Raw genomic sequence first — 24,662 nt, 5'->3', positions numbered from 1 at the left:
TATTTATTTTCCTCGATCTATGCGATTGGTTCAGGCCGAGGTCCTCTGTCCGGGTGATGTCATGTAATTTGCAACAAACGTGGGAAGGTGATGTGACTCCACATGTAGCAAAACCATAGAGCGAAACAGACGGCAAAATTGGAAAATGTAAGTTTATGTACTCTTGGTTGGAGAAAGACGAGTTTAAACAATGGCTGAAGCCTGTTGCTGGAAACAACCACGTAACTTATTCTTTCAAACGTTGTTTCTTCCGAGCTTATCGGAGTTCTGTTGTATGATTTTGTTTTATTGATTTATTTAACTACAACTGTTTATTACCAACTGTTTATTAACAACTGTTTATTAAGTTAAAGGTTTGATACAGATTAGAACTTAAAGTGGCGATGAGGTGTTAACAAATTCTGAGTAGGTCTTTTAAAAGTCTTGAAAAGGTATTGAAATTACCTTTAGGATTTCTGCATATACCCTGTTACAGTGTCACTTACTCATTCAAGTCCACTAAAAATGCTAGAATTCCATCAAATACAACATTTTTTTTTTTACAAAATCTAATATTCAAAATTAGAGCTTTGTTGCCATTTTCGTGACAGAGTTTCTACAGGGCAACAGAATTACAGAGACAGGACATAAACAGATAATAAATATATTTAAAAAATAAAAGTAGTGAATGCAAATATACAACTTGACAAGTGTATGTACATGTATATTACTATATACAACATTATGAGCTGCAGTTTTGTGCAGCAGGAAGTGAAGTATGTTGTTAAATTAATGTATATGTGTATAAAAAGTAGTGATGTTTGCTGCACAATTACTATCATAAAGTATTCATTAGATGGATAGTTGTCAGCAGGGTGGTTTTAAACAATAAACAAGCTAAGATATGTTTTATGTGATTTAATAACTGTAAAAAGCTCCATATTTTGACACAGAATTGCTTGTATTTGACCATTTAGGTGCTACAAGATGACTTTATCTGTACGTGTTCAGCTCCATCTGAGCGGATACACAGAACAGCACAAGTTTTCTTTTGTCTTTTAAAAAGCATGTGTCAATCGACTACACTTCAATAAATCAAGCCAATAAATCAAACCAGAAAAACTCTTAAGTCAAAATTTGTAAAAACATCAATGGGTTAATCATGGTGGAGCTGAAGAGTCATGTTTTGTTTTTTGAGGGACTCTACTAAAGCTAAATGGCTGAGTAACACAGCTCTGTCACACAGCAAAACGGTTAAAGCAGCTCCTTGAACCTGAAAACACTGAAATAATGAAATGTCCAACCCAGAGTCCTGAACTGAACCTGACTAACATTCTGTGGAAAACCCACTTCAGTCAGTGAACTGTAATAGAGGCAAAAGCTGATCAAGATCTCAGCAGAGCAGACTAGTGATATCCTGTGCCTGCAGAGGTCATTCAAGAGCTTGCTTGCTTCATGCAAATTTTTGACTGCTGTAACCTTCAGAAATGTATCGCTGTTTTCCATGAAATAAATACCTTGGTTATTTTCTAAAATACTGTTCTCTTAGCATGTTCAAATTTTGAACAATGAAGGTCACTTTGTTTCTGCAAATATTCCGTGTTGTACATTTTAATCTTCACTTTGGGTTTCCTTTGTCTATGCTGAATTCATATGAGCTGGTTGTAATGTTATCCACGTGTTTGGTTATTCCCCTCTTCAGCGTTCCAGAGGAGTACAAGTGTGGAAAATCATTGGGGCCTGTGGAGTCCCTGCAGGAACATCCGAAAGACTCCGATAAAATCCTCATTGGCTACAGCAGAGGTCTGGTGGTGCTCTGGGACCTCAGCAGTCGGCATGTGGACAACCTCTTCCTGGGAAAGCAGGTGGGTGTGTGTTTGAATTCGTTTGATGTCTCTGAAATGACTTTCAACACTCTTGGAGTTAAACACAATGAATTAAAATTCAACATTGGCACCAGTGTTTTAAAGTCAGCCTGTAAATGTCAAATGATTGCCAACTTTCAAAGTGATCAGGTCAAGAGATTTATCCGTGCTCTTTAAATCATCAGTGCTTTGATGTGCAGATGGTTTAACTCAAAGCTTTTGACTTCTCGTCATGGCCCTTTTGTGATGCTGTGTATTGTGTGGGACTGTCACTCTTGCAGCAGCTGGAGAGTTTGGTCTGGGAACGGTCCGGGAACAGCTTTGTTAGTTCTCATAGTGATGGCGGATACATGGTGTGGGCTGTCAGCAGCAGCAATCCCTGCACCCATGACCCCGTCTCATCCACTATACCATATGGTGAGCCTTAACACATACCAATTACACACTGGCTTTCCTTTTTTTCTGTTACACAGACACACACACACACACACACACACACATTGGTGCTGTTCGCTTTCACACGGCAAAGTTTCTAAACACACCAAAATAGCTAAAACAAGTCACGTGTGATTAAACTCTCCTTACATTGGTCAGAGTTTCAAGGTTTTTTTGGCAGAGTCCCGCTCAGCTGTCAGGGGCGGTGGTGGTTTGGTGGTGTTTGAAAAGGTGTGCACGACGTGTCTGAAGAGCGAGGAGGGATGCGGTGGGGAGGGATGAGAAGGGTGAGCAATGGATTTGAGGACCGGGAGGTGGATGCGCGATTTCCGGGAGATTATCACTTGTTTGCAGGCATCCGGGAGTTTCTGTGCATTTGCGGCTCCTGAAACTTCCGGGAGACTCGGGATATCTGGAATGACCTCCTACCCTACTCATAATTCTCTCTTCATATAGCCGTATGCCTATTACATATCCATAAAACACTGTGATATAACCGGGCTCAGATCGTATTTCTTTCGTACTACAATTAATTCGCTGCATAGTTCATTTCAATCGAGCCAAGACCACTTCATTCAAGCGATCTTGGAGCGATTGTTTTGGCGTGGATTCAAGCACGATTGCTGGATTCACATATGCCAAACAAACCGCACTAACTGGGCAAACGAGACAGGTTCTGAAACAAAAATCTAAGTGTGAAAGCAACCCAAGTCATACTCATGTCATTATACAAAAAACGTCCTTGTAAACCACCAAAACCAGTATCGACACAGATTGTTTGTTAGTGGTGAGTTTGTTAACATGTGAAATTGGGATGTAATTATTCACCATGAGCCGGTTAAAAATCAATTCAAATATGTGACAATTTAAATTGGTAGAAATATTAAACGAATCAAGACACTTTCTTTAACAGAGGGGGCGCTGTGTTTACAATCGCAAACTTGTTTTATTGCAAAAAGTCGTTTACTTACATTAACAAAACAACAAATATGATGCACATAAACCGTCAGCACAGTGAAAAACTACTGTCACAGACGTCTATACACAAAACAAACATTAATAAGCCAAACCACACAGAACGGATGATTTGCAGCTCCGCTTGCTCCAATGAGTGCTACAAAGATCATACGGTACATCAGTGTTTTCATAGCGAAAGTGTGTAGATGTTTTTCTGACTGAAAGAGAAAGTTGTTTTGTTACAGAACTAGATGTTAGCTTATTTTACCCTCTCCTTTTTAAATTATTTATGCAGATTTTAATAATTTGATTGTTATTAAATATTTTAAAAACTTTAAGATTATCTCTTCTTAAGGGTGTTACACTGATACTTATACAATAACATTTTTTAAGTAATATTAATTATTCGCCTTTATAATCATGTTAAACTCCGGTCTCTGTCCTATTATACATGTAATTTTATTATCAGATTTTTATGCTTTGGTCAGTTCTCTGGAGCAGAGGGCCTATTGACCATCTCTATACACACTGCTCTCTGGTTTAGGGAATGCTTTCCTCTGTACATCTCAGTCCCCAGTGAAAGGGTTTGAAGAAAATATATTATTTTGGTAAAAAGAATGCAAAGGCTCTTTACCTTGAATTGGTTTCAAATAATTTTGTTAAAAAACTGTGACTAAATCGTATAGTGAGATTAGGGATGTAACAATTCACCTGACTCACGATCCCATACGATTCACAGTACTAAAGGTAAAAATGATGATTTTTGTGTATTCAATCTGTCAATTCAATTATGACACTATGGCTCAGCACAAAATCTTAAATCAGTAAAAACATACAAACTATTGGAAAACAGTGCAACACTTTTCAGTATTGATGAAGGTATCATCAATGTAAAATGTTGCCAAAGGATCATTTATAAATATACATTAAAAAATGTTTTATTGCTCTATTTGTATGGTCAGATGCTGGGAAGCAAGAATTTTTCTACAAGTATTGTGATTTGCATGGATATTATCACACGAGCAAAATACAAAACCTTGTTTGTATTAATAGTTTAGTTTCTTGGGAAATATGGAAACCTTTGTATTCATGCCAACTGAAATGTGTGTTTGGCTTTAAAATTGTTTAGATAAGGTTAATATAGTTATTTAATTTAAAAATAACATTATTATTGTTACAGAGTTTGCATTTGTTTTTTTACATAATTGTGTACTATGATTTTAGATTTAATGACACTAGCTTACACGTGACTATCTTTTTATTTTTATATGAAGCTGCATTTTTATTGATTCAGCAAATGTTTTAAAAATCGCTTGAAAAAATTACATTAACATTTAAGTTTAAGTGGGAAATAATGTTCTGCATAGGGCTCTTAAATTACACTTTGCGATCACACAAAGAAGATATGAAACATTGAAGCTGTTAATGACTAATAAGGAAGTTTTGCATTCACACAAGATATTTTGATTTTACCATGACACATTGTATGTAAAAAGATGAAGAATTTAGATTTCTCAATTTAAGACCTCTATAATAATGATTCTCTGGTAATGATGAATCAAAACTGCAGTATGTTGATCTAAATCTAGTTGTTACACTAAAGCATTTTCACATAAAAAAACAAAAACAAAAACTAGATGTTGTTTTATGTGTGCTGCCATCAAACCTTTAACTTGCATGCAAATGTACTTTATCTTGCCTGTGTGTTATATTTTTTTTTCATATATAGTAATTCCAGTAGCCATAACCTCATCGACGCCTGGTCATACAGTAATGTTTGCTTAATTCACACAATGTCAGGAAATGTTGTTCTATTCCAAACCTTTCGAGTCTGTTCAACTTTTGTAATAGACCATTAAACTCTCTCTCCAGACCTATTAAAGGGATCGTAAACCTCACATGCACTCTTCACTGCTAGCCGAAGCTTTGTTGACACCAACCACTTCAGGATCTGCGTACATTTTCCAATTTTTAACATCTACTCTGCCAAGATTTCTATAGTTTTTGGTGGTTTCTCTTAAACTCATTTTCATTATTATTTTGTGTGTGTGTGTGTGTTTTTTTTTCATTTTAGGCCCCTTTCCTTGCAAAGCCGTGAACAAGATCCTGTGGAGGACGACAGAATCAGGGTTTGTGCTTTTAATGTGTGAGAAATGAAATGCTATCCACCTTTTTCCACACATGACTACTGTGTTTTACATCCGCTTATGTCGTGACGTATGGAATACTGTTTCGGAGTCCAAGCTGCTACACGCATGAATAGAAAAAATGTTTATGACCGCTTTTAAGTCATATCACACGTTGAAGTGAATTTTATATAAACTAATGAAATGCACAACATTCTCTGTACTAGACACCAATATTCAATATTCACTTTCTGGCCATCTGATATTACAGGCTATCTGCGGGGTTTTAAAAAGTCTTAAATTCACTGAATATTAGGTTTTATTCTAATTAGGTTCCAATAAGCCCAAATAGCAAAGAGAAATAAAAAAAATGCATGTAAAAATACAGCCTGGGCCTTAAGAGGTTTTAAGAGACACAACACAAGTATTATCTTTTGATGTATTTTTAGAGAAAAATTATATCCTTCTATGTGGACTCGTCCAAATTTCCATAAAACACAAAGTCACCTTTGTGTAATAGAATGCAAAACTCTTTTTTTCTGCCTTGAACACAGCAATTTTTTCCTGACGGTTTTAAATGCTGTTTTTAAACAAACGCACACATATTTTTTAACATGTTTTAACTATCACTTAAAATAACAGTTTTTGCCCATTTTGAACAGTTAAAATAGTGTTTGGGACATTTCATATGCTGCAAAACAGTCGCAGGATGACATTGTATGTCTGTAACAAAATATAAAACATAAGACATAAGAGCTAAAATGTGCAGTTCACGTATGTGGCCGCTAAGCCCTAGAAGGTTACATTTTTAACTGGCCTTAATTTTACTCTGTTCAGGTAAAGCTGCAAAATCAGGCCGACGTTCATCCTATCACCAACAATCCATCTTAATAATAAAAATATATATATTAGAATTTTTTATTGCAAAGAGAAACAATTTACAATAGCTGTTAGAAATATTTCACAGCAATTCCTCCAAATGAATTTCCTAATTCCTAGGGAAAGAAAACTAAAAATAATCGCACAGTTTCTCATGATAATAACGGAACAATAGATCTCTTTACGTTATCTTCCGTTCATACAAAAACTCTTTACAGAAGAAAAGGGGAGTAGACATGATATTTATAAACAGACATAAAACTTAAGGATTCACTACACAAACGCACTAGGTTGAATAGAAGTTATTGTCAGTCAATTTGGACTAAAACCCAACAAATGTATATTTTTGATTATTTATGTACACAATGAATATACTTTTAACAATGTTAAACTTGTCATTTTTTTTTGTCTAAAAAAAATATGTTGAAAAAAGTGTATACAACTAGAGTTTTTGTTAAGAAATGTTGCTAAGAAATAATTACATTTGGTGGCAAGCAAAAAAAAAAAAACCAAAAACATTTTGGAATAATCATTAGTGTTTAGCCCTGTATATTCATTCATAAGGGTCTTAAAAATTCTTAAATTTGACTTGATGAAACCTGCAGAAGCCCTGTATTAGACATGGATATAAATATATTATGATTGGGATTTTTGAAAGTATTACATCGCTTTGTAAACGTTTATTATTACCATTTGTACCATTTACTTCACACTTAATAAGCAGATTATGGTTTGCGTAAAATAAGACTTCCACCTACAAAAAATATAATCAGTTGTGTTACACTTGGAAAATATCGGGAAAACTGCTGAGGGTGTACACATTATTGCTTTAATGAGTCACAAAAGAGTTAGTGGGATTATATACTCACAGGATTTTCATGAGAATGAGAAAACAATGGTGTTTGAGGCTCACAATATGGCTGAACTCACACTAGGTACAGTTGCCTTGAACCGTGCCGAAGCTGGATTGTCCCTACTCTCCTGACGGCCTGCACTCACACTGCATTTTGTCTTTCGACCTCAGCCAATCTCTGGCACAACTCTTCCAACCGTGCCGGGGCTGGCCTACTAAACTTCACCTTGGCCCAATTCAGAGCACTCACACTTGTCAAATGAACCGGAAAACACGCCTGGGCACAGGTCGGATAGCATACCCTATGTCATTTGAACTCTTATTATTCCGCTATGTCTAGGTATATCACGATTTTCATTCTATGGCATCTTCAGTATTCAATTGACTAACCTAAAGGAGAATAATCCATCTTATTGCACTTTAAAAAAATATATAATAAAAAGCTTTATAGTATTTTTTCTGTTCAGTTTAACAGAAATGAATCCAATCGTTTACACACAGCATCATTTGGTGTAGGCAGAAGGTGGATGATGTCTAAGTGTTTGAGTGGTGCTGGAGTGACTGTGGAGATGTCCTGTGTTGTGTCTAGAGCTCCTCTAGTGTTATTCAGTGGCGGGATGCCCAGAGCCAGCTATGGAGACAGACACTGCCTCACCATCCTGCAGGACAGCAGCCACGTCACGCTGGACTTCACCTCGCGTGTCATCGACTTCTTCACTATTCACTGCACGGATACAGAGAAGGGTGAGCAGCTCCAGGCCGAGTGGAGAAACTTCTGGGCTGAAACGAAAAGTCCAAACTCTTATTTTGAAAAATTGTATTTCACTATTATTTTTAGGTTTACCTCCTATAATATAAATGATTACGGAATTTTTTTGTAATATTAATATAATAATATTAATAATAATAATTATTATTATTAGTATTATAATAATCATAATATTCATTATAATTATAATAATATAATTTATAACTAATAATTAATTTAATCAAATAAATTCAAATAAATCAAAATAATTAGCATTATGGTTCAGAATTAAAATGTATATTTAATAATAAAGATAATATTCTGCAATTGAAATTAGTATGTACATTTATCACAACTATGATAATAATAACAATATAGTTGGTGTTTAAAAAGTTGACAAGTATTACTGTTACTTAGTTTTATAATAATAATAATAATAATAATCACAGTTAATGTTTGCATTGTTTTAATAAACTATAGTTAATAAAAAATAATATTAATCATCATTAACAACAACATCATCATCATCGTCGTACTAGTAACAGTAATCATTTACTTTGTTTTAATTAATTATTGATAATGATAATAATATTGTTAATTAAAACATTATTATTATTATTATTATTATTATTATTATTATTATTATGGCTATAACTACATATAAAATGTACTTAATATTTTTAGTATTATTATTACTACTACTACTAATAATAATAACAATAATAATCATCATCATCATCATCATCACATCGTAATAGTAACAGTAATCATTTGAATTGTTTTAATTATCGTTAATAATAATAATAACAATAATAATAATAATAAAAGTAAACATTTGTATAATGCCAATTTTTACTGTTATTATTATTATTATTATTATTATTATTATTATTATTATTATTATTATTATTATTATTATTATATTAATGCCATTGTTTTATTAAACCAAATTTAATAATAGCAATAATCATTATCATCATCGTCATCATAGTAATATTAATTTAACCATTATTTATTATTATTTTTAATAATAATATAAATACATAGGAAATGTACTTAATAATAATAATAATAATAATAATAATAATAATAATAATAATAATAATGATGATAATAATAATAATGTTTAATATAATATAACATAACATAACATAATTTAGTATAATATATTATAATATAATAATTTTATATCCATTAATCTGTCACTAATTAATGAAATTCTATTTTAAAAAAAGCACCCAGAATAAGCTGGCCTATAAATGATAAAGTAGAATCTGTACAGTCTGCCACACATCTGCTATGGTATGCATGTTCAGACTCTTACAGCATCCCCATTGTACCCTTATGCACGTTGACCTGTAGTTCTTGTAAGTGTCCTATAAATCACCCTTGATGTCTGCTAAATGGTTATTTTTATTTCCAGTGCACGCTCTTTAGTTATTTTTGTGCCCGACAGACTTTGACGAGCCTTCAGCACTGGTGGTTCTTCTGGAGGAGGAGCTGGTGGTGATTGATCTTCAGATGCCTGGATGGCCCACAGTCCCTGCTCCATATCTGGCTCCTCTGCACTCTTCCGCCATCACCTGCTCCTGCCACATCTCCAATGTGCCTCCCAAACTGTGGGAGCGAGTGATCAGTGCTGGCCAACAGCAGTGTCCGCTGCAGAACTATGAGGTGGGAAATTTAAAGCGACGGTTCGCATTACAATCAGCAGTTACTCACTGTTTACAACTGGTTACAAACTGAATGTTTTTCTTTCGTTCTTTCATTCTTTCTTTTGTTTGTTCTTTCTTTCATTCGTTCTTTTTTTCTTTCCATTATTCTTTCTTTTGTTTTCTTTTTTCCATAATTCTTTTTTGTTTCTTTTTAAAAAAAAATATTTTTTCTTTTTTATTATTCTTTCGTTTGCTTTGTTTTTTTATTTTTATTTTTATTTTTTTTATTTCTTTTGTTTTTTCTTTCTTTCATTTGATCTTTCTTTCATTTGTACTTTTTTCTTTCGTTTGTTCTTTCGTTCTTTTTTTCTTCTATTTATTCTTTCTTTTTTCTTGTTTTTTGTTTTCTTTTCTTCCAATTGTTCTTTTTTCTTTCTTTCATTCTTTTTTCTTTAATTCTTTTTCTTTTTTTTATTTGTTCATTCTTTTCTTTTGTTTTTCTTTCCTTTGTTCTTGCTGTCGTTCTGCTTTTTTCTTGTTTATTCTTTCTTTTTCTTTCATTCTTCCTATTTTCTTTTGTTTGTTCTCTTTTAATTCGCTTGCTCTCTTTACTTTCCTTTTGTTTCATTTTTCTTTTATTTGTTATTTTTTTCTTCCGTTTGTTCTTTTTTCTTTCATTCATTCTTTCTTTCCTTTATTCTTTCTTTTTTTCTTCTATTTGTTCTTTCTTTTTTCTTTTCTTTGTTCTTGTTGTCTTTCTTCCTTTTTCTTTAGTTTATTCTTTTTTTTCTTTCGTTTTTCTTATTTTCTTTTGTTTGTTCTTTGCTTTTTTTTTCTTCTGTTTGTTTCCTTTTTCTTTTACTTGTTCTTTTTTTCTTCCGTTTTTTTCTTTCATTTGTTCTTTTATTTCAGTTTTTTTCTTTTTCTTTCCTTTGTCCTTTTTATTTGTTCTTTTTCGTTTGTGTCTTTTTTCTTTTATTTCTTTCTTTCTTTTTTAATTCATTAACTACATTTCAAAATGAAATATTTGAAATATTTTTAACCACATTCCTTGAAGCCTTCTTTAAAATTGTAATTTTAAAAATTATTTATATTAAATTGTAATAAGATATTTATCAAATAAATGCAGCCTTAGTGAGCAGAATACCCTTTATATATATATTAATTTTTTCGCTACTATGCAATTCAGTAGATTTTTTTTTTACCTGTATTGACTCTTTTGTAATTTTCATACATACTGTATATTAAGAAAAGCAAGAAAATCTACTTGAAAATTTTGTTAAATGTGTCAAACAAAGACTCGACAACACACTTTTTCATTTGTCTCATTTTAATCAATACTTGCACCAGTTTTGCACATTTGCACCATACATGTTTATACAATCACTCCATATCTCATAAAATAAACAACAACAAATAAAGCATTGTGCATTTATGAAGTGAGCTTTAGGCGAATGGACTTGTTTTTATAGTTGTCTTGTTTTATTTACATCATTGTTTATTTCCATTTCAGCAGAAAAGTAAACATTTTATATCACAAAAGCATTTTATATCACATCTGTTATGTGTATAACATTAACATCATAAATGGCACTCCAACTTTATAATCTTTATTATTTTTTACTGTTAAATGAAAGATTTTAATACATCACACTCATGCTGTATTTTTAGATTTTATAACCGTAAAGTAGGCGATTTGACTTTCTGAAATGGATTCCTTTTTAACAACCACCAATAAAACATACAGCAGCATCAAAGCTCTTATTTAATGTTATTTCATTAAAGAATGTAAAATTTGCCAGATGTTTTTCATTGAAGTGGCTGCCCTAAGTGTGTGTGTTTTTTCCTCTGTATTTTTGCAGAATTGGCCAATATGTGGAGGGAAAAACTTAGCGCCTGATCCAAAACAGAAGGAACTGCTGTTAACTGGGTGAGTATTTTATTTTCATTTATTTATTTATTTAAATTTTATTTTATTTTCATTCATAATTTTGTTTTATTTAGTTTATTTTTTTATTTATTTTTTATTTATTTTGTATTTTCATTTATTTTTATTCTTTTATTTAGTTTTTTATTTTCGTTTAATTTTTTATTTTCATTTATTTGATTTATTTTGTAATTTATTTATTTTTAAAAATGTATTAATTTTTTATTTTCTTATTTTCTTAAATTGTTAAATAGTTTTTTATTTATTTAAATTTTTTAAATTATTTTATTTATTTTATTTTATTTATTTTTATTTATTATTATGTTATTTTTAATTACATTTATTAAGTTTTTTTTATTTTCTGATTTATTTTAACTGATCTAATTTGTTTTATGATTTATTATTATTTTTTATGTTTTATGAGTCATTACTTTTCACTTTTTGTGATTTATAACATTGTATTTGGTAATTTATTGTTGTCGTTGATGTTGTTGTTGTTATTATTTTTGTAATTTTTTTGTTTTGTATAGTTTATTATTATTTTATTTTATGATTTAGTATTACAATTTAATTTAATAATGTATTACTTTCATATTACATATATACTTGTTTTATTAATTAATAAGAAAAAATGTGTATATTTTCAGGTAAAGTTATTTTAACAAATTTGTTTCAAACAGCATGTGAAATGTTTTTATCAGAACGTTTATTTGCATCAGTTGTCATATTGATGTTCATATATGTTCTGTTTATTTTTTTCAGTCATGAGGACGGAACAGTGCGTTTCTGGGATGCGTCAGGAGTGTCACTCAAACCTTTATACAAACTGAGCACGGCCTCCATCTTTCAGACAGACTGCGAGCACAACGACAGCCTGACACAAGCCGGAGAGGAGGAATGGCCTCCATTCAGAAAGGTCAGGGGAGATCTGATGATTATTTTTACTTTGAAAACAAACCTTTAATCCCCTCATCTGAATGCTAGGACAGTGTTATTTTGTTTGATTTTACTTTACTCACTGTTTTTTTTTCATAACAAGGGCAGCTTCAGCTCGGCAAGTGTCTTGACCTTTCCTTTCTCTTTTTGTTTTCCCAATCCACCTTTTCCTCCTCTTCAACTTCTCTATAAACACCGTCTGCAGTCTGGCGTGTGGCCCACTTTAGCATATGGGATTCACACTGGAGTTGATTCCTTTCGCACCTTAATTAAAAGCAGACTGTCTGTCTGACGACTGAAATGCTTTGCTAGGGTCTCTTGAAGATGAAGCACATTGCTGCTTTGGATGGCACTGCTGGATTGCTTTTAGTTTTACTGCTTGTGTGTGTGTTTCTCTCTCTCCTCATAACATGCACATTCCTCTTCTCTTTGTTCTTGTCTTCTTCCACATCTCCGGCATCTGCTCCAAGCCAAACAGATGTGTGTGTGAAGGGGAAGGAAATATGCTCTTATATTGTATCCGAGTTCATAATAATCTTCATATCATGTTGTGTTTGGTCTATATATGTTGGGTTGGGTTTTTTGGTGGGTTATAAAGATGGAACTTGACTTTGCTTTTTTTTTGGCATGTGGAAGGTATTTTGTTTGTCTTTGCAACAGTTAGAATGGGTTTGATTGGCACAGGTGTGTTTTTGTGCTCTGCCGCCTTCATGAATGCAATATTGTGGCTGTGTTTGTGCTGCCTTAAGAATCAATAAAGAAGAATAACAATCTGTGTTTGCTTTTCATCCATCTCCAGGTGGGCTGCTTTGACCCATACAGTGATGACCCCAGACTTGGAATCCAGAAAATCAGCCTCTGTAAATACAGTGGAAAACTGGTGGTGGCTGGAACTGCTGGACAAGTAGGGAATGCTATTAGTGTTGTTGTCATTTGTTAATGCAAATGTATTTTTAGATCCGTTTATTTTTAGATCAGTTGCAAAGTCAGCATTGTAGCTGTTCTGGCTGTTGTGTTTTGTAGTGGTCATCCCTAGACCCTTAGAATATGGAAAGTAGAATTAGAAAGGAAAACAGGTTCTGTTCATAAACCTGATGAAAACCAGAACAGTGCAAGAAAATCATCTAGATCATTATTTTCCCAAAATTAATGAAAAGTTGCAGGTCTAAACTTTTTTTTTTGTCAATTTTAAAAACTTCCACTATTTTGTCTTCTATTTGTTTCTTTAAAAAAATAAAATAAATAAATAAATAAAATAAATAAATAAATAAATAAATATATATATATATATATATATATATATATATATATATATATATATATATATATATATATATATATATAAATAAATAAATAAATAAATAAATAAATAAATAAATATATATATATATATATATATATATATATATATATATATATATATATATATATATATATATATATATATATATATATATAATATATAATATAATAATGATACTACTACTAATAATAATAATAATATATGTCCTGATATGCTATTGTTTTAAAAAGGGAATTACAAACGAAGTTTGTAAACATATTTTTGTCTCTTTTTCTTTTTATTTAACGACTGTATTTGTATTGTTCAAAGGTGATAAATTAACCAAACTTCTTCTTGAGTGTGATATGTTTTGCATACTAATAAAGCATTTTTGCAGAAGTAGATGAAGCTTGTCTAAAATTAACATGAGCTCTGATGCGAAGAATTAGCAGTTGAGAAGTCTTGTGCTTTAACACTGCAGAGAATTAGTAGAAAAAGAGGAAGTATGTATGGGTTCGGCCAATGGACTGGACTGAACAATGATTGACAAGTGACATATATCACTAAACTCCACCTGTTAATATCAGCTGCCTATTAGTTGAAATCAGGAAATGAAAACTGTGCGCACCTCCCAGAATTCTGGGAAACAAATTATTCATCTGTATCCAATAAATTGCTAATACATTAAACCTTAAAGAAAAACCTCTACTGACCTTTTTTTATTGAACACAAATGGAATTGATTAATTATTCCAACCCTATTGATATATTGTGCATCACTATGTAATTTCTTTATATATAATAGAAACTTATACAAGGATTTTTTTTTTGCTTTCATTTTTTGCATTATACATTTCAGTCATTCTAACTGTATTCTAACATGATTTATCACACAGTGAATGCTTTTGGACTTTTTTTTTCATTTAACATGCTCTATAATGTAAGCTTGGACAATGTTTTAACAACAATCCAAATATTACCGCAGAATGTAAACACATTTTTGCTAATTGTTAGAGATAGGGATAGTTCGTCCAGAAATGACATTTTAATCAATATTTACTGTCCCTTTAGAATGGATTTAAACCCTTGTGAGCTTCCTTTTCTTCTGTTGAACAGAAAATAAGATGTTTTGAAGATTTTTGGAAACTGGGGCTGTTGACATGGCAATTAACATTTTCCAGCTGAATTGGAACTGAAAACGCATAAATACGAAAGGAGTTTTTTGAAAATGTCATCATTTTCTTTTGTCGTTCAAAACGATAATGTTGTGCACATGCATAGTGTGTGTTTAGTGGTGTGTAGATTAAAGGTAAACAGAAACAAACATGAAACAGTGGTACCGTGGTAGTGTTGCTGGTCAAGTTTTTCCTACTGCCTCATTTTATTGGATACGTGTAAATGCAGGTCGTTTTGAAGACTTTTACATGTAAATGGGAAACCTTTTGGTTTAAGGCATATTTTTCTCTCTGTTTTAAAAACTTTGTTATGTAGTAGTAAACTTTTTCAAAACAAAAAGAAAAAAAAGTTTTTTACTAAATAATTGTTGTGTAAACGTAAAACCTTTGACATCCTTTGCAGTGATGAAAATATTATGGAAGTCAAGGACCACTGAATGCCAACGTTTTCAAAATATCTTCTTTTGTGTTTAACAAACAAAATAAACTCAAACAGGGTTTGGAACAAGTGAGGGATGATTAAATTAAAATAGAATACATTTTTTTGGATTAACTATCCCCTTAATCTTAGTTTTGAAGTGTCCTGACCACTTTTCTCTTTACACAGGTTATAGTCATGGTTCTTGGTGATGAGAAGTCAGACCATATGATTGATGTGGCCACAGTGGACCTGCTCCAGGACAGAGAGGGCTTTACATGGAAGGGTCACGACCGGCTGCCTCCTAAATCGGGCTCAGTAGTGTTTGCTCCTGGATTCCAGCCGGTGGTCCTAGTGCAATGCCTGCCGCCCGCCGCCGTTACTGCAGTGACCCTGCATGCGGAGTGGAATCTCATTGCCTTTGGCACTAGTCATGGCTTTGGCCTTTTTGACTACCACCGGCGAAGTCCAGTTCTGGCGAGGTAAACTCAAAGGGCCGTGTGGGGCTCCTCTGTTCCTTGGCCAATTACTGGACTAGAAGCACTTTTATTTAGAGAGGGCTATCAATTTCTATGAATATATATTAGTGTTATCTGATATCCTACTACCAATTACTAATACTAAGGTACTAATACTAGACCAATTAACTTGCTATTAGTACTTTTAATTTAGACTTTAGGTAGTTACACCAATAAAAATTTGGAAAAATCATATTTAATGGTTTTAATGAAAAATTTGAAGTGTTTTTGTATGGTTTTTTTTTATTGATTATGAAGTTGTCTTAATGTTTTTTCATAGTCATAGCCATAGTTTGTTGATGTGACAGACAAATAAACAAACAAGCAAACAAACAAGCAAGCCAATAACTGAAATATGCACGGAATTCTGAATTTAAGCAAGTTATAATAATACTCATTCAATTAATGAACTTATTAGCTTTCTAATTGAGCATGTCTCGTCAGAATCTGCATTTACAAATAATTTTTACAAATATTTTAGAATAACAAACTGTAAAAGTTGCATTTTTGTGCAGTATGTTTTTGTTTTACAGTATTGCTGCACCTTCTATCTCTGAGTAATGTAAAATGTAAATGCACTTATTAATGAAATGATTTATTAATCCTTGATTTTTATCGCATATAATATTTGCACATACAATTTTATATTATTATGAATATATTATTATTAACAACAACAAGTAATAGTACAAAGTAATTGTAGTAATAACAAACGAATAGTAATTGTAGTAGTAGTAGTAATAATAATAATAATCATAATAATAACAACAACAACAATAACAATAATAGTTTCCTCTGGGTGCTCCAGTTTCCCTCACAGTCCAAAGACTTGCGCTATAGGTGAGCTGGGTAAGCTAAATTGTCCGTAGTGTATGTGTGTAAGTGAGTGTGTATGGATGTTTTCCCCTGATGATGATAATAATAATAATAGCATATAATAATAATAATTATAATAGTAATAATAATAATAATAATTATAATAATAATATTAATAATTAATACTAATAATAACATTATAATAATAATATAAATAATAATAATAAATAATAATATTATAATAGTAATAATAATATAAATAATAATAATAAATAATAATAAATATTTATGGTGTAACATTAACTAAGGTATTAGTACAAAGTAATATTAGTAATAACGAAGTTATAGTAATTGTAGTAATGATAATAATAACATAATAAATTAAATAAAAATAGTAATAGTAGTAATAATAGTAATAATAATAATCATCATTATCATTATCCTCATAATAATCATAATAAATATCTATGGTATAACAATAACTAAGGTATGTTAGCTATATTTTAACAAAAAATTTTCAAATAGCCATTAAATTACCTAATGAATGCCCATGTATATATTACTGTTATCATATGCAATAAAGCCCTAATTTGGATTTGGATTTCCTTCAGCAGATGGAGTCACAATTAAATTAATAAAGATCTGATTTTTATGTGCAGTTTGCTAAGGAGATTATTTTTTTTATCTCACAGATGCACGCTGCACCCCAATGACTCTCTGGCCATGGAGGGGCCACTGTCCCGAGTGAAGTCCTTGAAGAAGTCCCTGCGCCAGTCCTTCAGGAGGATCCGCAAGAGCAGAGTCTCAGGAAAGAAGCGCGTCGTGGTCAACAGTCCCACCAGTAAAGTGAGAGTCTGCAAATCTCCTATTAATTTCTCACTGTCTCGCAAGCTTATGAGCTAGGGAATGAGCTTGTCGATGTGTTGATTTTATTTAGTTTACGCCTGCTGTTTTTGCTCAGGTGCAAGAGGCGAACGCTCATTTGGCAGATCACGATGCTGAAGTGACGCCTGTGCAGAGGAGGATTGAGCCCCGTTCAGCGGATGACTCTCTGTCGGGAGTGGTGCGATGCCTCTGTTTCGCTGACACCTTCCTTAGAGACGGTGAGAGATGGGGATTAGAAACACAACACAGTCTGCTAGCTGGTGACTTAAAAAAAGGAATGAAAAAAAAAAGCAATATCAATAATTACCAACCTCAAGATCTCTGACCCTCACATTGCTGACAGGCCGGCCTCCCAACAACAAACTGACAAAAAAAAGAAAGCAAACATTATTTACTATGATAAATGCTCTGGTTTAATGTACTTTTTAAAATGTGTAGACGTGTACAGCCCAAAAAAATGCATAAAACACAGCACATTATGTGTAGTGCCATAACTGAAAAAAATTATACTGACTTTATACTTCTGGAGGTGTTGCATAAGGACATATGCGCATTTTATAAATGTACTGTATGACATTTTTACTACAACTAACAATAGTAAATAATAACAATATTATTGACAACAACAACAAACATTATAACATAATAATAATAATTATTCAGTCAGCTGTGCGTTTGTCCCATATTTTGCAGCATCAATTTATAATGCTACCTGAAGAAAAAGTTCTTCTTTACTCTGTTACACATTTAAAGCGATAATATACCCAAAATTGAAGATTGTTATAATTTTCTCATCTTCCACCTATTCCAAACCCGCAGTGCTGACCAGTAGGGACCCTAGGCATAAACAAAACAAATTGGGCCCACTGGTGTAAAAAAACAGTCAGAAGAAAGCACAAAGAATAATACAAATAAAAATGCAATTTTAATATTTAAGTGTATAAAAAAAATCTAGTGTATGTATGTATATATATGTATGTATATATATGTATATATATATATATATATGTATATATATGTGTGTATATATATATATATATATATATATATATATATATATATATATATATATATATATATATATATATATATATATATATATATATATATATATATATATATATATATATAAATATAAATATAATTATATATATAATATATATACACATGTTTATATATATATATATATATATATATATATATGAATGTATATGTATATATATATATATATATATATATATATATATATATATATATATATATACATGTGTGTGTGTGTGTGTATATATATATATATATATATATGTATATATATATGTGTATATATACATATTTATATGTATGTATATGTATGTATATATATATATATATATATATATATATATATATATATATATATATATATATATATATATATATATATATATATATATACACACTAGATTTTTTTTTTATACACTTAAATATTAAAATTGCATTTTTATTTGTATTATTCTTTGTGCTTTCTTCTGACTGTTTTTTATACAAATAATGTTTATACAAATAATGTTTACTGTTTATTATACAAATAATTCTGACTTTAACTGTATGTATGCTGCAAACTGGTAGCTATTGACTTAATAGTTTTTGTTTTTCTTACTAAATACTGTATGTTAATGTTAAACAACAAAATATCTTGTGCAAACAGAAGTTTACAACCACTTGAGTGTAAGTAAATGGTGATAATTTACATTTTTGAGTGAACTATCCCATTAAGTCTGTGTGATGGATGTAAGCACACAGTTAGTCTTAGGCATCTGCAAGATTGTGCCTTGATTTGATTATTTATTATATAACATTCAGAAACACTTATCCATTGCCTTGGCCAAAAAATTCCGCTTCCCATCCTTGATGGAAATTTTATGTTATTTGGTCTTATAGCAGCTGAGCCCAGAATGAAATATTTTGCGGGCTTAGAATTGTTTTAAATGAATTTCAGGTATTGTGCGAGTTTTAAGGCAATAAATCAAAATAATCCATTACTGTCAATCTAATTATATGTGATGATGTAATAAGAAGTGCATATTTTTATTTCATTTTTTTTGTCTGTCCTGTGTGAAATTTGTTGGTATTCTGGATATAGTTTGTTTGTTGTTGAAGTGATTTATGCTGTCACTTTTTATTATGATGTCTGGTTCACAAGCGTAAATCAGTCCAGTTTCTCTCATTTTCAGAAATATGAGCTCATAACTCAAACAGACTGTTGCACAATAATGATCAGAACTGTGCTTTGGGAGAGCTGCATTTTCCACGAGGGAGTTCTGGACAAAGTAGTATTGTTTATTAGTGTGATACTTTAAAAGTGATTTACAGCGGTGGAGGGAATTACTGCATTTGTCTTGTGCGGTTATGGGTGTGAGTGTTTTATTTTATTGGAACATTATGATAGGTCAAGTCGGGTTACGATTGTCTGAAACAGCTGTGCTGACTCAGTGGGGAAAACTAAAAAGAATGTGTTCATACAAAACTGATTGAAAATATCTTTAGGCCAATGAATCTGGTCATTAGGAATGCGCTGTGCGCACATATATTCAAAACTTCAGTTCTGGGTGGATACATGAAACACTTGAAGATTAATATTACTTTCGGGTATAAAAGTTCAACAAGAATAACATTTATATTTGACTAAAATATGAATATTTAAAGAATAATAAAGTCTGCATGAAATTAAAATTTACATTTTTTTCCAGAGCACATTGTTATTCTTTATGTAAATGGTCAAATGTTTTGGTAGTCTTTAATCAAAGTCTGACAATTTGCTTCCACGTTGGAGTGGCAGTCCATCTGTGTTGACGTCAATTTGACAGCTTCAGCCACAATATTCTTAGCGATGCCCCTCCTACCATTAGTTTTCTATAAGGGAATGATGCGCAAGAAAGCCCCGCCCCCTACTTTATATTCATCTTCAGTTGGAAGTACATCAACATACTGAAATGAGATTTAACACAGAATTTATGCTAAAAATGTTTACATCACAGCATGCTGATATTTATAGCATACATGAAATAATTCATGTTCGCTGTTGTTCGAATGTATTTGAAGCATGTAATTAGGACTTTTATTTGATCATAAATAAAATAAAACAAGTGAATGATTAGTACAAATATTATTCAAAATATTATTATAAATACTATTATCATTTAAAATGCAGTGGATTTTTTTTAATGTCAAATTTTACTTTTATTTATTTTCAAATGTAAAATGTTTTTGTTTGATGGCAAGGCTGATTTTTTTCAGCAGCTATTTCTTGAGTTGAGCTACGTGATGATATTAATGTGGATTATTAAAAAATAACTAATTTCAAGTTATTTGTTCAATACTTTTATGTAAAAAGATTTTAAGGTCACAAATGATTTGTCACTTTTAATCAATAAATGTATGTTTGGTAGTATGTTAGTTTCTTATTAACAATAGTAAAGTCTGACTGAACCTTAAATGAGTGGTCTTCGTAGTTGTTGCTTATTCTGTTTAACTTGCTCTGCCCTTTTATTTGTACAAGTACTATTAACAATTCATCATTCAATCAATGGTCTTCTAATGAAAACAATGCAAAATGTAGTTGACCAGATTCTATTTGACATTAGACTGCTTTTGACAAATTAAAGAGCCATTGAAGATTTTTTTTTTTTTAAACACATACACACCTGTCTAAGCAGGGTGTTTCCACACCTCTTTTAGGTGAGAGTATTTAGTGGTGAAAGAGGGAAGGGTTTGCATGAAAAGGGAGTTTTATTACTTGCACTACAGCAGAGTTTCACGCCGGCAACACAAACACAGACGCAGGGGAGATAGACAGTGAGCAGCATTTACAGTGGATCTGAGAGCTGTTTAGAAGTGTAGAATTTTCTGTTCATAAGATTGTAGTGATATAACTTGGTAACTAAATCGTTTTGACTAAGGAATGTCTTTAAAAATTGAGAGTACTGCTGACGATACTAAGTAACCGTATTTCACCATTTCCAGACTCGAAAAGCTCTTGGGTAAAAAATGTTCCTTATTTTTGTTACGTGTTAGCAGACCACTGTAACCCACACATGTAGGTCCACTTGTGAGCTGTGCTCTCATTGCAGAGTAATGGAAACAAAACCTTCGTTGCGGCCCATTCATAAACACAATGACGGCTCATGTTTTCGAACAATGCTTCTTCTATTTGTTTAAATTACGGTTGGCGTCTCTCTGAACACTGTAACAGGTAAAGAGTCTTCAAAGCTATATCATGCATATTAATGAAGTTTCATCGACTCGTTCACAATAGAGTGTGCTAATTGGTTTAAACCAAGTCTTTCTCATGAATTAATAAACAGATATGCTGAAACTCAATGATGCCACTTTGTACCGGCCGGTACAGACAGCCAATCTTCACACAGGGATTTACACAATGATCTCATTGCTGTGATGCAGTTTCATATATATATATATATATATATATATATATATATATATATATATATATATATATATATATATATATATATATGTGTATATATATGTGTATATGTATGTATATGTATATATATATATATATATATATATATATATATATATATATATATATATATATATATGTATATATGTATGTATATATATATGTATGTATATATGTATGTATGTATGTATATGTCTGTCTCTCTCTCTCTCTCTCTCTCTCTCTCTCTCTCTCTCTCTCTCTCTATGCTAAATACTATAGGGCACCTGCTTGACAGCAATATTGTTTTATTTTATTTTTTTTCACAGGAACACATCATGGTCCTACAATGTGGGCAGGCACAAACTCTGGTTCAGTGTACGCTTACGCTCTGGACGTCCCGTCACAGGAGAAGTTCTCTGAGCAGAGTGTGGAGGCCCTGCTGGGGAAGGAGATCCAGCTGATGCACAGAGCTCCAGTGGTGTCCATCGCTGTGCTGGACGGCCGAGGAAACCCGCTGCCAGAGCCTTATGAAGTGTCCAGAGATCTGGCTAAAGCCCCCGACATGCAGGGAAGCCACTCAGTTCTTATCGCTTCTGAGGAGCAGTTTAAGGTTGGGATATTCACAGTTTATCCAGTCCAGTTTATGCCTAGTATTAACTTTTTCTGATCACATCTGGAGGGCACTAAATGCACAGGGTTCCCACACTTTTTGAAAGTACATGGATTTAAAGCCTGGAAAGTACAAACAGGTCTTTGAAAGTGCTTGAAATAAATTTGAAATGAAATTTGTTTATGGTGTTATTTTTGCACTTGTGCTATGCTGCGGTCAAAAACAGAACCAAAAAAAGTAAATTCTTAATTTAAAAATGTTACATTTAAATCTTGTACAAGAACTATGACAAATAATGCACATTTTATCAATATTTGAGAAACTACTTTTGAATCTTTCCAGTATTGAATTGAACAAATTTTACTAAAGTTCTTTGAACATGACTGCCATTTTCAAAACATTTGACTGTATTAAACATTCAAAACATCATCATGATATTTTATTGTAAATATTAAGTCCAAGTAAAAGGTTAAGTACATTAAGGACTTTCATTTTGCTTCATATGCTGGGGGAATTAAGAAGGTGCTTGATTTGAAATGAATAGTGCTTTTGAAAGTCCTTGAATCTGCTTTTCGTGAAAGTGGGAACCCTGAAATAAAGCTTTATTGTTAATAAGTGTGCTATCTTGTTGTTTGTTGGGATTTATTTGTTATTTTCTATTTTAAAATGTGTAGATGTTGACACACAAACCTAACAAGATTATCACTGGGAATCTTTTGATTTATTATGCATTTGTGTTGTTTATGCTTGCACATTTTCTAGTGTCTGTAGTTCTGAATCATGACAGAGAAAGTTTATTGCTGGGACTGCTCCATCTTCAATTTTAGTCTGTCTGCAAATCCAGCATTGAATTGTGCCTTGTGTATAAAAAATTTGTCACTGAAATGTCAGAAACAAACATCTTGCACAACTTCATTGCTGGCCCAGAAAAACAAACTGCATCCACTGTTTTCTGAACACAGTTTTTAGGGAAGATAAACAAGGCTATCTAATCACAACTAAAACACACTTCTTTGGTGACATTGTTTTTGTGGTCTATTAAATAATGTAAATTTCTTATTGAACAAGTGCTGATGATCAATCCTGTTTTTTATAACATTGTACAGGGCAGTTGTCCGTATGGAAAAAGCAAACTTATTCTGTGTTTTGGCAAAACTAGGGGCTGAACAGCTTTCGATTTTTGGAAGTAGACTGTTTTGTTATTAAAGTCAAGATGACTTCGACTCACTGCATTTATTTGCAGGAAGAACATGCTGTTTGACAGCTCATAACACACTCATAACAAAAACAATGCAACATACCAATTACTGATTTTAGTGCAAAACAAATGCATTCTTAAGCCTATCATTTCATTAATAACTCAACACTAGCATCTTCTCAATAGTAATTGCATGGAGTGGTGTAACTGGCTGACACCCGTTTGACGATTTAAAGTTCACTCAAAGTTCATGTGAGTCATTGACGCTGACTTAAGAAAAATAACATTAAAATTAATTTCAATTATCTGAGGGCAGTTTCATTCGGTGAACCACTTTGCTGTTTAAAGCTGCTATGTAGTTTAGGTCAAAAGCCACACAATCTGCATAGAGTGTCATGGCAGATCATTAAAGTTGACTAGTCTGTCCTATCCCCAGTTGATTATGATTGACATTTTTTTGTTGCCATCCCCATGCTTTATAGTCACTTTCCTGTTTACCTAAAAGACACATGACATGGGTTTGTTTATCCAGAAGCATTAATATGTTGTATTGAGCTGTCCTATGAAATTGCTCAAATTTAAACTCAAATTCAAATATGTTTTAACAAGGTTGAAGCAGTAAAGTGTCTGCTGACCACTGATCTCTGAAAATGAATGTTAAAGAGATAAAGTATGGGTGAAACGGGATTCTTCAAGGCGAAGATAATTAAAGTAAGAAACTCTGGTTATTTATTGTGAGTTAGGAATCATCTGATTGGTAAATCAAGCATTAGTTAGTGCTGGACCAGCTGTGATCAATCATAATCGGATGCTCCTCTCGAAATTAGTTTATAAATAAACTTCACTTAATACTAGATGGAATCTGTGAACCATGAACTGATTTATTATAAAACTGGAATAGATATGAAAAATCTGCTTTTAACTTCTTCTAGATCAAAAACCTCTTCCTTGTTG

The 24,662-nt window shown here is 31.9% G+C and overlaps 1 protein-coding gene across 5 annotated transcripts in view; it reads left to right on the top strand.

Moving 5' to 3' along the window:
• The window catches only part of llgl1 (LLGL scribble cell polarity complex component 1), an 83,006-nt gene that overhangs the window by 46,309 nt on the left and 12,035 nt on the right, over window positions 1-24,662 (top strand). For 3 of the 5 annotated variants that reach the window (XM_087243334.1, XM_087243333.1, NM_001045469.2), the window contains 12 exon segments: window positions 1,682-1,844; window positions 2,126-2,261; window positions 5,311-5,365; window positions 7,684-7,838; window positions 9,299-9,516; window positions 11,360-11,427; window positions 12,187-12,340; window positions 13,160-13,264; window positions 15,424-15,716; window positions 17,261-17,414; window positions 17,530-17,671; window positions 22,227-22,510. In XM_087243334.1, the coding sequence (XP_087099460.1) occupies window positions 1,682-1,844; window positions 2,126-2,261; window positions 5,311-5,365; window positions 7,684-7,838; window positions 9,299-9,516; window positions 11,360-11,427; window positions 12,187-12,340; window positions 13,160-13,264; window positions 15,424-15,716; window positions 17,261-17,414; window positions 17,530-17,671; window positions 22,227-22,510 (1,927 nt within the window). 5 annotated transcript variants of the gene reach the window in all.

The sequence above is a fragment of the Danio rerio genome, chromosome 3 (assembly GCF_052040795.2).
Source record: "Danio rerio strain M-AB ecotype USA chromosome 3, GRCz13ab, whole genome shotgun sequence".
Taxonomy (NCBI): Eukaryota; Metazoa; Chordata; class Actinopteri; order Cypriniformes; family Danionidae; genus Danio; species Danio rerio.
This window is presented reverse-complemented; position numbering and strand designations above follow the sequence as displayed.